This window comes from Stenella coeruleoalba, assembly GCF_951394435.1.
Source record: "Stenella coeruleoalba genome assembly, chromosome: 2".
In the NCBI taxonomy this organism is placed as follows: Eukaryota; Metazoa; Chordata; class Mammalia; order Artiodactyla; family Delphinidae; genus Stenella; species Stenella coeruleoalba.
In genome coordinates this window covers 9,643,544-9,655,799 of record NC_137147.1, presented here as the reverse complement: position 1 = coordinate 9,655,799, position 12,256 = coordinate 9,643,544, and the positions used below count along the sequence as shown (strand labels likewise).

The window sequence follows — 12,256 nt, the reverse complement described above, 5'->3', positions numbered from 1 at the left end:
CAGAGATGGGACCTGAGGCTCAGAGAGGCTCAGTCACTTGTTTGTCACCACACAGCACTCACTAGTGGTCAAAATGGAATCCTTGTCCAGGTCTCTGACACTCTGAGACCACGCTGCTTCTCCCCACTAGGAGGCCTTTACAGGTTTATGGTGGAATCAACCACCATGTGTCCACCTGCCAGGGGCTGAAGAGAACACTCTACCCTCCTTGTTCTTTACAGCAACACTGATCAGGGCCACCTAGGCTCCAGCGCTGGCCCCGCTGCTTGTGGGGGCCTCTCTCACTGAACCCTCACTGCAACGAGGTATCACAATGAGAGTGCCCCCCTAATGTCACACACTTGTCATCAAGAGGCCAGGAGAGGTGCTGTGTCCTCTAAGTCCAGGGCTCCATTCTGGGGGGCAGACAGGGGACATAGTGGAAACGGAGGCCCTGCTGCCTAGTCCCCTCTGACGGTGGCTGCTCTCCCAGCAGGAGGGGGATGGGTTCTCACTGGACAGCACCTCACACCCATCACCAGCTCCCCCCTGGAGCCAGGCAACCCAGGCTTCTCAGCCTCGCTCCTCTACTTCCTTGCTGGGTGACCTTGGAAAAGCCCCTTTCCCTCTCTGTGCCCAGTTTCTCCATTGGGGAAATTGGTAACAATTACAAGACTCGCTTCAAAGGGTGAGAGGGAGCCCAAAGCCTCCTCGTGTATGTTGGGAGCCCAGGAGGGTGCCTAGAACTGGGAGGCCACAAAGCAGCAGAGGCAGAGAGAACAGAGACCACGTGGGGACACTGGGTGGTGGTTGGGACATCATCTGACACACGAGACTTAAAGGAGCTTTGCTTTTCAGAGATGAGGGCAGAGGGAATGTCCCCCCTCCTGGCTCTGGGGCTCCTGGTGGCTGGGCTCTGCTCCAGTGTCCACTGCCTCCCAGGCAGCAGGCTTGACCCGGAGGATGTGACCCCAGAGGACCAACACAAAGGGGCACCTGTGGACGACCACACATTCGTCTCCAGCAACACCGACTTCGCCTTCAGCCTCTACAAGCAGTTGGCTTTGAAGACCTCCAATGAGAATGTCATCTTCTCGCCCCTGAGCGTCTCCATGGCCTTGGCCTTCCTGTCCCTGGGGGCCCGCGGACCCACCCTGACGGAGACCCTGGAAGGCCTCAAGTTCAACCTCACAGAGACCCCCGAGACAGAAATCCACCAGGGCTTCCAGCACTTCCTGCTGACGCTCGGCCGACCCAGCGACCAGCTGCAGCTGAGCGTGGGCAACGCCATGTTCGTCCAGGAGCAGCTGAAGCTTCTGGACAAATTCAGGGAAGATGCCCGGGCACTGTGTGCCTCCGAGGCCTTCTCCACTGACTTCCGGGATTCCGACACTGCCAAGAAGCTCATCAATGACTATGTGAGGAATAAAACGCAGGGGAAAATCGTGGAGCTGTTCAAAAATGTTTCCCAGAGCACAGTGATGGTCCTGGTGAATTACGTCTACTTTAAAGGTGGGTGCCCTGTTTAATTCAGAAGGAAACACACTTCTGGTTTTGTGTCTTCAGGGCTATTTCTGTCCAGCCTTGCCAACTGTGTCGTTCGGTAAAACATTACAGAGCAGGCTGCTCCTGGCTGAGGGGGGCTTGGGCTCCAAGGCTCTGCCTCGATCATAGGCTTTGTCTATTTCGGGGTTTTCTAAACCACAGCTGACTGTGCGGGACTTAAGTGCAGGGGAGCCACTAACCCTTTGTCTGAGCCAGAGGGAGACTTTTTATTCTGATTTAAACTTGCCCGGCTGCCAGAAGGAAGGAGTTTTCCTCTCAGCTCTCTCCAGGGTGGCCGGGAACTCCAGGTTCCTCCCTAATGAGATGCTTTCGGACACGCTCAGGAAGGCCTCAGCTGTGTACACTGTGGGCTGTGTCTGACCGGCTCCGTCTAAGGGGACTTAGTCTCTGGTGGTTGAGGTGAGGCTGGTGGCCGTCGTCACAGTGTGACAGCCTCTGAGCAGCCTGGCCAACACAAGGACCTTCAGTTGTGCTCTTTCATGACTATGAGGGTGGAACTGACAAGGCCATCATCTGAGGGAAGACTCAGAGGACAGCATCGAGCAAAGACTCTTTCCCAGATTCTAGCTGGCCCAGTGCCCAGTCCCATTGATAGAAACTCAAGATTGCAAACCTCAGCCTGGAAACTCATAAGGATCAGAGTGAAGGCAGATAGATTTCACACATAGAGCCAGCAGTGCAAATAGGGACACGGCATAGATAAAGATGGAAGGAACGATCATTGAGTCAGGGGGTGGTCACGTGCCTAGGAGACACTAGCTCTGGGGAGACAAGTCAGCCCTGTGCTGGGAGCTCCTGGCTGCAGCCGTGGCCAGTCCACCTGGGTCTGTGTTTTCCTCTGTAAATGAAGGCGTAGAATCCCATTTCTCTGGAAAACGAATCCAGGCCTGTCCCGCTATGTTTATTCTTTCAGTCTCCTGTGCTTTCCTCTCCTACAACCCTGCCCTGGTCTAGGACTTTCTCCTCCCAGATCTCCCCACCAGGGGCACCCCAGCCAGCCCTGCATTCCCTCTGCTCCTGACTCTAACTCTGGGGACACAGGCAGGGCTGGAAACAAAGCAGGAAGCGGGGGTGGATACACACTCCATGAAGCCCCAAGGCCCTAATCTCCCCAAGAAGCCCCCATCACTGAATGCTCCATCCTCCTGCGGGGAGACCCCAGCCCTCTCCTCTGCTGACCCCGCCCTGCCCTCCTGGTACCCATGTGGCTCCTGCTTCAGCCTGGCTCACAAGGCTGCGAGGACATGTGTCCTCCCTGCAAAGCCAGTGACTAATCACTGGTCACTAACACTGTTCCCTTTAAGGACCAGGAGCTCCCATTTCTCTGCAGTCCCAGCCTCACCCCGTCTCTCCCTTGCCCTGTCCTGTTCCTGTTTGTATCTCACATAGCACAATTAACCAGGTTTGTTTCATGTCCCCCTTCCCAATCCAGACCTGTGGGCTCACCCCCGTCCCCAAGGGCCTACCCACCTGGCCAGGTATATGTGCAAACCTAGCAGGGCCATCCCTAGAGGCACGTGGGGGGCTGCTGGTGCGGGGAGGGTCTGCCCCGCTCAGGAACCAGGGCAGAGGAGTGAGACACCTGCAGCCCTTGCACCACAGACCCCTCACCTGTCCCTCCACCTCTAGCCCAGTGGAAGAAGCCCTTTGATCCCAGCCGTACTTATAAGTCAGAGTTCCACGTGAACAAGAACAGGACAGTGGAGGTGCCCATGATGACCACTGGGGGCCTGGAAACGCCTTACTTCCGGGACGAGGAGCTGCCTGCACCGCGCTGGAGCTCAGGTACACCAGCGACGACAGCGCGGCCTTCATCCTCCCTGACGAGGGCAAAATGCACGACCTGGAGGCCAAGCTGCTCCCACAGACGCTGAGGAGGTGGAGAGACTCCCTGCAGCCCAGGTGACTGTCCCCAGCACCCGGAGCTGTGGGCCCACCTGCCTTCTCGGCCCTTCCCCCTCTTCCAGGACTCCGGACCCGCAGCCCCCGGGCCTCAGTAATGTCCAGGGGCGGGGGCAGAGGTGGGAGGGCCCGTCCAGGGCTGACCTTGCCCTTGGCTGCCTGCGTGGCTCTGGGCCTGAGCTGTTCCTTCTCTAAGATGATGACATCAGAGGGGGCGGGGCTGAGGGTTCCTCTGACACTGACATGCGCTGAGTCCTGAGGATCCTCACACAACCCCCGACACTCATGCTGTTCTCTCCGTGGCTCCACCTCTTGCAGGTGGAGGGGGGCGGATGGGACTGGGATCAGTGGGGGCTCAGGTGAGACAGACGTGAGCATCAGCTTTGCACGGACTAAACATTGATTCACTCATTTATTCATTCAACCATTCAGCGCTGATTGAATGAATGAATGAAGATCAAGCTACCTCTGAGGGACTAATTTAGACTCTGAGGGTAGGTCAGCGAATAAAGCAGTAAGTTCCCTGCCCTACGGGCACTTACTTTGCAGTTGGAGGAGACAGACAGGAAATAAATGTAGTAAATTATTTGCTACTTTGAGAGGGGAGAAAGGGGGAGGTGGGGATAGTAAAGCACAGTAAAATCATGAAAAAATGGGACCCGCAAGTAGCTTGTGATTATAAGCAGGGTGGCCCTTAGGTGATGCTTGAGGTGAGGGATTGAGCCATGTGCATATGGTGGGGAAAAGCATTCCTGGCTGAGGGAACAGCCAGTGCAAAACCTGTAAGACAGGAGGGAGCCTGGTGCAGTTGAGGGTTAGTGAGGCCAGAGCAGCAGAGCAGAGGGAGTGAGAGGGAAAGTTGGGAGAAGTCAGGACCCCAGGAGGGATTCAGGTCACTTGGAGCCTTGCAGACCCCTCGACGCACCCCCCTCTAAGGGAAATAGAGACTCATCACAAGGTTTTGGGCCAAAGAGTGAACGATCTGAGTCATGTTTTAAACGGATCACCCAGGTCGTCCAGTGGAGAACAGACAGCCGAGGACCAGCATGGAGGCAGGGAGGCCAGCCAGGTGCCCAGTGCACTCACCCAGGGGAGCCGCTGGGGATACACCAGGAGGAACCGGGAAGGGCGGAAGGGGTCGGGCTCTGGATAAACTGAGTGCAGACACAGGAGACCAATAACAAGGGGGACAGCAGAGGGAGAGGCACTTCTGGGCGCAGTGTCTGCTGCAGCGGAGATAGGGAAGGTTGTGGGCAGCTATGCAGATCCTAGGGGTCACGGGTGTGGAAAGTACGTTATAAACCACAAGGAATGAGAGACCTGCCTAGACGTGACATTGAGGCTGCAGTCCCTTCCCCAACCCCTGTCCAGGGGGCTGCACACCTTGGGGCTGCCTGACTCTCAGCCCCTCCTCACTGCAGATCCCAGGAGACTCCAGGACACAGGACCCACCCTCCCCCTGCGCCTACTCCCTTCCCTACTCTTTCCTTCCTCCAGTACCAAGAGCTACCACAGGGCGGGACTCAGTGAATAGTTGTAAGTGGATAGAATATTCATCAGACATCTTTGATTTACAAGCACTGGGGGAACCAGCATCTACACATTCCTGGCCCTTGGAGGGCGCTCACTAAGAATCTGTTGAATGAATGGATAAAGGGCGGGGGGAGGGAGGGAGGGAGGGAGGGAGGAAAGATGGCCTATGAGGAGGAATAGGTACCTCCCTGCTCCCAAGGGACTCAACGTTTAATGGGAGCCACAGCCTCCTCGTATTTGGCATCTGTAAGAGCTGACACCGTGACAAGAGTCTTAAGGGAAATAGAGACAGAGAGAGGAGGCATCTGTTGCTCCAAGAACCTGCTGCCACCTCTGCTCAGAAGCAGATGCATCCCTGCCCTCAAGGAGCTCCCTGGGAAGACAAGATAGAGATGTTGGATTGGTTGATTCAGGTCCCCAAGGCCCTTGAATGCAACCCCCAGCCCTCCATGTCCGGCCCGAGCCCCTTCCCGGCCCCTCCCCTCCCCACTGCCTGCACTCAGGCTGCCTCTGTGCTGTGGGGCAGCCCTTCTTTCTTCCCTCTTTCCTGCAAGTGCATCCTCCTGCCTCCTGGACTCCTCTTCACCCAGTCACTCCGTCCCCTCTTCCGGGACACAGGCTCCATGCCACCTCCTGCAGGAAGCCTTCCTGGTGCCCATGGAGCAGCCGCCCCAGCACAGTCTCCCAGAAGCTGTGGAATCCCTGTTGGAGGAGGGTGTTTCCCGTGCCCTATGGGCTTACAGGGAGAAGCAGGGCCAGATGCGGGCACCGCCCCAGCCCCAGCCCTTGTGCACTGCCTAGCACGTTAGATACCTGCCGACATGATGGATAATTAACGAATTAAGGAGAGCTACCCCGAGGGGTCTAGAAACTGAGGAAAGGAGTCCTTATTCCAGGGAGAAGGGAGTAGCTGGAGCGGAAACCACAGAAGACCAAGCTGTGAGGTGGGAAAAGGCGGGCTCTGAGTCAAGCAGAAGTTCCAGTTTATTTTCCTCATTTCCTAGATGGATAGATGAACTCAACTTGCCAAGGTTTTCCATCTCCAGCGACTATAAGCTGAGAAACATAGTTTCCCAGCTGGGTATTAAGAAAGTCTTCAACCACGAGTCTGACCTGTCAGGAATCACAGAGGTCAACAAGCTGGGGCTTTCCGAGGTGAGTCTTTAAAACTTTGGACAATTCATCCTTCTTATAGGAGCTTGAATGGTGACAGACAGGTAGATGTTTGGCTAATTTTGAATTTTCAAATTCATTGAATTTCCTATAACTCACTCCTCCCCCCTGGGACTCCCTAAGCCCAGGAGAGCTGGGTTACAATCATGGTGGGGAGCTGTCCCCACTTTCCCTGAAATCTAATGTGACCCGGAAGTCTATCATTGGGAAAGATCTGAAATCAGCAGTGGACCCCATGCCAAGCTCTACTCTTCACTGCCTATAGAGTCAAATACTTAAAATCTCGTACCCCTCAGTTTTTTCATCTGTAAATGAGGGTGATAGCTCTTAGCCAGCGTGCAGAGTCTAGCAGAGCAGGTAAGAGGTCATAGGTACTAACAATGGCTACAGGGCCATCGTGATGGAAATACCCTAAGAGCACAAGACAAGAATACCAGAGGCCCTGGTACCGCAATCCTAGAAGCAGAGAAGTCAGAGTGAATGGGGGAGGCTGGGCAGCCCTGCGGTCTCCCCTGCACCCCACCTGCCAAAGGACCTGATAAAGGAGGCGTATGTGCCAAGGGGCCTGCGGGATCCAGGGATGGGAAGCCACATCCTACGCAAAGTAGCCGAGGGCTCAGGGACATTTCCACTGGGGCAGGAGATGAGCAAAAGCAGTGCCCACCCATCTGCTGCTTCGACAGGGAGGGACTGTGGACAGCGGACTGTGAGAAAATGCCTTGCCTTGCCCCTCCCCCTATACCAGGGGGTGCTTTGGGGCAGCACAGTCTCTGGACTCAGACAGAGAGGGATCCACATCAGGGAGCCCCTGCTCTTTGCCTCTCTGACCCTGGGCCCAGCACGCGCAGCCTCGCTTTGCACATCTGTGCATCATGACTGCAAACCAGCTGAGGGTTTGTTGCGAGGACAAACTTGAACAGGTTGACAGCACGGTGACAGACAGCATCAGGTGAATGAATGCCAGTCCCCTTAGTGGGGGTCAGGCAGCTGCTCACATCCTACTCCCCTGTGTCCAGTGGGTAATGCTCTGGGGTCTCCACAGGTGGTCCGCCAGGCCATGCTTGATGTGGGCGAGGAAGGCATGGAAGGAGCTGCTGCCACTGGAATCAAGATGATGACTTCAACCTTACAAGCATTCGTTGCTAGTTTGGGCAGGTCTCCTCAACCTGGGAGACCAACTACTTCCAGGTTCCCAGATGAGCTACTCCACCACCTGACGAGTTCCACATACTCGCCTGACAGAGGATCCCCCTCAGCAGCCAGAACAGGGGTATGGGAGCAAAAGGTCCATAAACACACACCTGCAAAAAAAGGAACCCACTTGGTTCTTCATGTCCCTGATGTGATCAGGGGCTGTGTCCTCTCCAGGAAGGTCAGCTCCCAGCATAGATGATGACGTCACCCACAACTGAACGGTTGAGATCTCTCTGCCAGGCAGCCTGCTCAGCCCTCTACCTGGAATAACCCGTTTAGTCCTTGAAATGATCACGTGAGATACTTGCTGTTACTCATCCCATTTTACCGCCTAGGAAACTGAGGAACAGAGAGGCTCAGTCATTTCCCCCAAGGCCACACAGCTACTAATTATTGCCGGCAGGATGTTATCCCAACCTCCTGGATCAGAGAAACACTCTAAACCACAGAATGAATCTGCCCTCAAAGATTTTCACAGCAGTGACCCTCATGGGACTTAGGAACTGATGCGAAACCTGGATGATGGAACAAGGCTCTGGAGGCTGACAGAAGGGGATCAAACTCAGCCTGGGAAGTCGGCGAGCCATTCCTGGAGGAGGTGCTTTTTGTACTGCCATCAGAGGAAGAATAAAATGCGGTAGGTAAACAGAGAGGAGAATGTCCTTGGCAGGAGAAAGACATTTTCAAGAACCCGAAGGAAGCTGGGCAGACCTGGAGCAGGAAGCGGAGGGCCTGCAGAGGTGATGGGGCCATGATGGAGCCGCTGGACCACTGGGGGCCTGGCAGCCCAGTAAGGATGCTGGAAAGGTTCCATAGAGTCCTAGGCAGCTTTAAAGGAATTTGAGCAGAGGGTCTCTCTGAGCAGATTGGCATAGTAGAAAGATGACTCCAGCTGCTGTGTAGAGAAGCAATTCAGGGCCAGGACAGGGATGCAGGCTGGACATTAAAGGGGATGCTGCAGGAAATGGGGCCAAAGTGGGTCCAGCTGGAGCAGAAGAGCAGGGATGAGTGGAAGGCTGGGAGGAGAACCGATGTTTCTGTGAGTGGATGTAGGGAGATGGCAGTAAAAGGGGGCATCTGGGTTTGGCTCCTGGGTGACGACAGAGCATCCCCTGAGGAAGGACCCCCCGCAGGAGGAGCAGGAAGGGGACACATTTGGGTTCGGACCCCAGGTGCGTGGTTCCGTGGAATCAATGATAGACTCTGTGTGTGTGTGTGTACATGCATGAACATGTGTAAGAAGACAGGAAGTCACTGAAATGTTTCTCCTGAGTCCGATGGTTCCAGAGGCAGTACATTCTGAGAGCGTCTTTTTGTGTGAATTACTCCTCACCTGCTGGAACCCAGGTGCTCGTGGCTGTTCGCCCCTTTGCTGGGCCTGCCTAGCAGCACCCTGGAGGAGGCTCGGGGCTGCATCCCTCCTGCCCTGGGTCCAGGTGTGCAAGGAATGGTGCCTCAGCCCAGGGCTCATCCTCATCTGGGTCTGGATGTTACTGGAGAAAGGCTGAGCCCTCCTCTGAGGGGGCACCTGGGTTCCAGATCTTTGAGCCTCGGGCTTAGTGTCCCTCTTCTCCTTCCCATGGAACCAAGAGGTCACCTACCTCCTGGTCGCCTACTGTTGGCTTTGATGGGCCTTCCGATACTGACCACCTGCAACGACTCCCTGGTTCCTGTGTCACCCATTCCCTCCATCACTAACCAGAAAGGAATCCAGGGCTGAAAAGGCACCAACACAAGAAAAGACATGTCTTCAGTCTCTGTCATTCCGCCAACATCTAAAGCCCTCCACGTGCAGGCACTGGGCTGGCGCTGGACATTCTGGGTAGAGAAGGTCAAACTGGAATTTGCCTCCATAGAGCCCACAGCCTGATGGGAAGGAGACGGTGAATGTGGATGCGGCAGCCACTCTGATGGGCACACACAGATAGCTGGTGAGTTCAGGGATCGAGCCCAGGCTGGAGAAGTTGAGTTTGGCCTCCTGGAAGCACTGTCTTCAAATGCTGTCCTGTACAGAGAAGACAGACACGAGGAGGAGACTTGCTGTCAGGAAAGAAGAGAGAGTGTGCTGTGTTCCTGGAGCAGAAGAAGATCCTATGGTCTTGATCACAGAGTCTGGGGGAAATTTGGGTACCTCCTGAACTCAGGGGACCAACAGAGACAAGACCATGTCTTGTAAAGCATGTCAATAATTTTCTTTCTTTTCCAGCTTTATTGAGATGTAATGGACCTGTAACATTGTGTAAGTTTATTGTGTACAAAGCAGTGACTTCATACACTTATATCTTATGAATAAGGTCACTTAATACTTCCATCTCCCTACATAATTATCATTTTTGTGTGTGGTAAGTATATTTAAGAGCTACTCTCTCAGCAACTTTCAATCATAAATACAATATTGTTAACTGTGGTTACCATGCTGTACACTAGATCCCAAAATTTACTCAGCTTCCAACTGGAAGTTTCTACCCTTTGACTAACATCTCCTCATTTCACCACTCCTCAGCTTTTTGCAACCAACATTCTACTCTCTGCTTCTATGAGTTTGTTTCTTTTATTTCATATATAAGTGATATCCTACAGTATTTGTCTCTTTCTGTCTGACTTATTTTACCTGGCGTAATGCTGTCAAGTTCCACCCATGATGTAGCAAATGTCAAGATTTCCTTCTTTCTTATGACTTAATAATGCTCATATATATCTATATCTAAGTCTCTATCTCTATCTATCTATGCATGCATGCATGCATCTATCCATCCATCTATGTACCATTTCCTTTATCCATTCACACTTAAACAGATACTTAGGTTGTTTCCATAACTTGGTTATTGTGAATAATACTGAAATCAACATGGGAACGCAGATATCTTTTTGAGGTAGTGATGTCATTTCCTCTGGATATATATCCAGAAGTAGAAGTTCTGGATCATTGTGGAAAATCTATTTTTAATTTTTTGAGGAATCTCTGCAATGTTTTCTATGGTGGCTCTTCTGGTTTATATCCCACTAACAGTATACAAGTGTTCCCATTTCTCCACAGCCTGGACAACACTTGTTAATCTGCTTTCTTTTTCATTATAGCCATTCTAACAGGTGTGAAGTGACACTTCATTGTGGTTTTGATTTGTATTTTCCTGATGATTAGTGATGTTGAACCTCTCTTCATGTACCTGTTGCCCTTTTGTACGTCTTCTGTAGAAAAATGTCTGTTCAGGTCTGCCCTTTTAAAAATCAGATTATTTACTTTATTGTTATTAAGTTTTGTGGATTCATTATATATTTTGGATGTTAACTCCTTATCAGATAGATGATAAGGAGTTAATATCCAAAATAAACAACCTAACTTTACACCTAAGGAACTAGAAAAAGGACACACTAAGCCAAAGTTCACAGAAAGGAGAAAACAAAGAGCAGAAAAAAATGAAACAGAGACCAGAAAAACAACAGAAAAGATCAATGAAACTAAGAGCTGCTTCTTTGAAAAGATGAACAAAATTGACAAAACTTTAGCTAGTCTAAGGAAAAAAAGAGAGCAGACTTAAATAAATGAAATCAGAAATGAAAGACAGACTTTACAACTGATACTACAGAAATACAAAGGATTATAAGAGACTAGTATAAACAAGTATATGCCAACATTTTGGATAACCTAGAAGAAATGGATACATTCCTAGAAACATACAATCTACCAAGACTGAATGATGAAGAAGTAGAAAATCTGAATTGATCAATATAATTAAGGAAATTGAAGCAACGATCAAAAATCTCCCAACAAAGCGAAGCCCAGGACCAGATGGTTTCAGTAACAAATTCTACCAAACATTTAAAGAAGAATTAACACCAGTCCTTCTCAAACTCTTCCAAAAAGCTCACTCTTGCTGCCACTGGGAGTGTGCACAGGAAGCTGGCCGTGGGGTAGGAGTGGGGCATGCAGAGCACTGCGGGTACCTTGTGGACAAGCTGGGGGGATTCGTGGGTAAGGCTTACCAGTGGCTTGTGGCCATCCTGATGGAGTCTGTGACACAGTTTGTAGGCTACACAACCCTGTGATATGTTCCAAGCCCTGGTTGATGTTATTCCAACCCCTCACTGCTCCCAGGTGGTACAGCTCAGGAATCAGCACTCTGGATGCCACAAGAGAGAAATGGGCTTCTTTGGCAGCATTCCACAGGGGTGGGGAAGGTAGGCAATCACTCACATGCTCTTACTTTCCCCAGTGGGAGAAACCACGGGCTGAGAAGGGCCCTCTGGGCATCAAGCTGTGCTGTCTTGGGAGAGCGGTGACGGATAAGTCAAACTGTTCCTCTTACTCTCTCGGGTGTATCCAAACTTAGAATTTGTTTCTGTCCCAGGGTGAACCGGAACTTCTCCACTAGACTCACGGACATTCACAAGGCTCTCTTGTCTGTGGGTAATATTCTAAGTCAGTGTTCTCCAGGGGATCCCAGACCACAGTCAAGAGGGACTGAAGCCAGTTGACAGGTCACTTCAGGGTCCACAGCTGGGACTGAGGTCTGAATGAATATTAGCTGACACACAGGAGGGCAAGATTCCTCCCAGGTCCCTTGTGTATAGTGCTGGATCCCACAGCCTGATGGATGCCAAATTATTGTTGTTGCAGGCTGGGGGTACAATCAGGGGATGTTTATTTGGTCATCTTATTGGCATCACCCACCATGATGTTAGATTATTCAAAGAGGTGGGTAACGGTGAAATATTACAAACAGGTAATGTATTGATGAGATTACCCTTTGGAAAGATCACCCTGGCTGAGGAGGGGAAGATGGATGGGGGGTAGGGTGTGGGTTGGATAAGAAGAGGAGAAACATAAAGACCAGCTTTTCTAGTCTGAGCCAAGGAATTGGGAAGATGGGTAGAGAAAAGGAGACAAATTGGAGAAATGTTAACATAT

At 51.9% G+C, this 12,256-nt stretch overlaps 1 protein-coding gene across 1 annotated transcript; it reads left to right on the top strand.

The window, feature by feature from the left end:
• Positions 1–784: 784 nt before the first annotated feature.
• On the top strand, positions 785–7,565 carry LOC307181896 (serpin A3-8-like; the record flags this gene model as incomplete). Its single annotated transcript, XM_079912789.1, is given in 6 exon segments — positions 785–1,491; positions 3,175–3,306; positions 3,309–3,447; positions 5,985–6,135; positions 7,196–7,298; positions 7,522–7,565. Coding segments are annotated over 6 exon segments (1,221 nt in total). The 5' UTR covers positions 785–839.
• Between the last annotated feature and the right edge of the window lie 4,691 nt (positions 7,566–12,256).